Source organism: Lynx rufus, unplaced genomic scaffold (assembly GCF_022079265.1).
Source record: "Lynx rufus isolate CCGP_SWC_20201006 ecotype Redwood Valley unplaced genomic scaffold, mLynRuf1.p SCAF_3, whole genome shotgun sequence".
Taxonomy (NCBI): domain Eukaryota; kingdom Metazoa; phylum Chordata; class Mammalia; order Carnivora; family Felidae; genus Lynx; species Lynx rufus.
In genome coordinates, this window is record NW_025814845.1 from 154,361,008 (window position 1) to 154,363,859 (window position 2,852).

Here is a 2,852-nt window from a genome sequence, read left to right on the forward strand (position 1 = left end):
AGATGTTCATAGCACATTATTCATAGTAGCCAAAAAGTGGAAACAATCCAAATGCGCGTCAAATGAATGGATACATAATATGTGGTGTATCCATAAAATGGAATATTATTTATCAATAAAAGGGAATGAAATACCAACATATGCTATAACATGGATGAACTTTGAAAACATTATGGCCACATATTGTGTGATTCCATTTATATGAAATGTCCAGAATATGTAAGCGCAAAGAAAGCAGATTAATGGTTCCCAGGGGCTTGCAGGAGGGAGAAATGGAGAGTAACTGCTGTGAGTATGGACTTTCTTTGTAGGGTGATGAGAATGTTCTAAAATTAAATGGTGATGATGGTTGCATGACTCTGAATGTACTAATGACCACTGAATTGTATACTTTCAAAAGATGAATTTTATGGTATGTGAATTATAGCTCCGGAAAGCTGTGACAAAAAAATTAGTTAACATCTTGGGGTGTAAAAGGGCAGAGCAGAGTGGTTTCTTCATCAAGCTGTGCTTACCTCTCTAGAGAAACCCCCCAGGAACCACTGAGAAGACAGGTGACTTGGAGACACTGAGCTCTGTCAATAAATTCCATTATATTGCTTGGAGACCCCTGCCCTGAAATATCCTGAAGACGTTACAGTAGCAAATTCAGAAAATTAACTCCAAACCTGGATTGGGAGACATCATCAGGAAGGAAGGCATTCATGTCACTGAGCCCCTTCTGACATGATAGAGAGAACGGAGAACTGGTACAGATGGAAAGACTGGGGAGAGACGCCATCACACAAAGAATCCAATTTCGTTATTGTGGGCGTCTTTGCTCATTATTCTGATGAAAGGTGTGAGCCTGTGCCTTCAGTGCAAATGAAGATCGACGTGGAGTATCTGCTGGAAGGTAACAGTGTCCCAGCTGGCTGTCGCAGCCTGTGGAACCTGGAGTTAGCCTTAATCAGCAGCAAGCACAGTCAACCACGCTCTCTGTGGCTTGTTCCAGGTCACCCCGAAGAGGCCACCAGCTGGTGTTTTGGGAATTGAGCTGATGAGATATTATTATCTGCCAGTCTTCATTTTCAAAACATAAAAAGAGATTCAAATGAATGCAGAGAACCTTGTTTTTAGCTCTCAGCAGAAGTGTGCATAAGGGATGGGAAACAGATAAACGTTTAAAGTGTGGAGGATATGAGAACAGAAATGCTCATAGGAGATCTGCTTGTGATACTAGGAAGCAGGAGGGTGTCCTACCTCCCCTTTTCTCTCCTGTCCACTCCCAATATCCTGGTTGAGGGTCTCCTCCCCTCCTATTTTGTCTTTGAAATTTCCCTTGACAAGTTTCTCTGACTTCTACTTTAACCATGATTTCCAGTTTTGAAGCTGTTGTTTCCTTGCTGAAAAAATCTATGGTAAGTTAGAAAAAAAATTTTTTAAGTTTATTTATTTTGAGGGAGACAGAGCACAAGTCGGGGAGAGGCTGAGAGAGGGGGGCAGAGAGGGAGAGGAAGAAGAAGAAGAAGAAGAAGAAGAAGAAGAAGAAGAAGAAGAAGAACAAAAAAAAAAAAAAAAAAGAGAGAGAGAGAGAGAGAGAGGGAGAGAGAGAATTCCAAGCAGGCTCCATACTGTCAGCACAGAGCCTGATGCGGGGCTTGAGCTCATGAACTGTGAGATCATGACATGAGCTGAAATCCAAGAGTTGGACACTTAAGTGACTGAACCACCCGGGTGCCCCCATGGTAAACTTTTTTAGATCACAACGTCTTCACATAGGATTCAAGTCCCCCATCGGGTCACAATATACTCATCCACTTTCACTTTCCTGTCATACCTCCGAAGTCCCTGGTGTATTTCAAGCATTTAGGGAGTATCCGTATCTTCTTTTCTTCACCTTGGGTATTCTTATTCATCCTTGAAGGCTCAGTTGAAAAGTATCTCCTCTAAGAAGCCTTTTCTGATTCCTCCAAGCAGGATTAAATACTCCATGGCATTCCCACAAGGCTACACCCCTTTTCCCAGCACAGAATACTCAGGTGGGTCAGCCAGTTATCTACACTGGGCTACACACTCTAAGAATAGGCTCTTAGTCTATTAGTATGTGTTCTTAGTCGCTAGTGCAATGTCTTCTCCATTCCAGTCTCTGTCTGTCTGTCAGTCTGTCTGTCTCTCTCTATTTTTTTTCTTTCCAGTTTCATAATTTATTGTACGAATTGAGTACCACATGATGAGTTGACATTAGCTTCTCCAGGCATGGGAACTTAACAGATGAGGTACACTTTAAAATCTGTTTATGTTGCTTTCACAGCTGGTGTTTTTTTAGACCTTAACTTGAAGTACAAGACCATCAAAGCGATGCCTCCATATGTGGCCAGTACACAATTCATTCTACCTGTGAGAGTGTAAGAGCTGAAGTATTTTTTCATACCAGTGAATTGGAATTGGGCATCAGTTTCTGGACCTGCCATGATTTCCATCTTGCAAAAGACACCAATTCCGCTGGTTGTGTCCTTCAGCCTATGCGTCTCTCTCTTTTAATGAAGGCGATGGGCAGTGGGACCAGATAGGCAAATAAAATATAGGCTAAGATGAAATTCGAACTGGGGAAAGGTTGTGCTAAAAATTGGAAACTGCATCGTGTATGGTTTCTTTGTAAATGAAGGGCAGCAAAAATGAAAGCGCCAAGAATGAAGGTGGTGAGAAATGCCAGAATTGTCTGGGGACTTAGTGATTTGAAAATGGTGTCCTTACCAGGAAATTAAACTGAGCTCATTATCTCATTAACGTTTGACTGGAGAGGGAATATTCAGCTGAAATTGTATTATCTTTCCAATATGACAAGTTGATAACAACCTGGGATTTTGAAA

At 41.6% G+C, this 2,852-nt stretch overlaps 1 protein-coding gene across 1 annotated transcript; it reads right to left on the reverse strand.

Annotated features, from left to right (window-relative positions):
• Positions 1–2,161: 2,161 nt before the first annotated feature.
• On the reverse strand, positions 2,162–2,469 carry LOC124520691 (ATP synthase membrane subunit K, mitochondrial-like). The gene has a single exon (XM_047091737.1). It carries the CDS (start codon positions 2,460–2,462, stop codon positions 2,277–2,279), a length of 186 nt encoding a protein of 61 aa, XP_046947693.1. The 5' UTR covers positions 2,463–2,469; the 3' UTR covers positions 2,162–2,276.
• Positions 2,470–2,852: the final 383 nt, after the last annotated feature.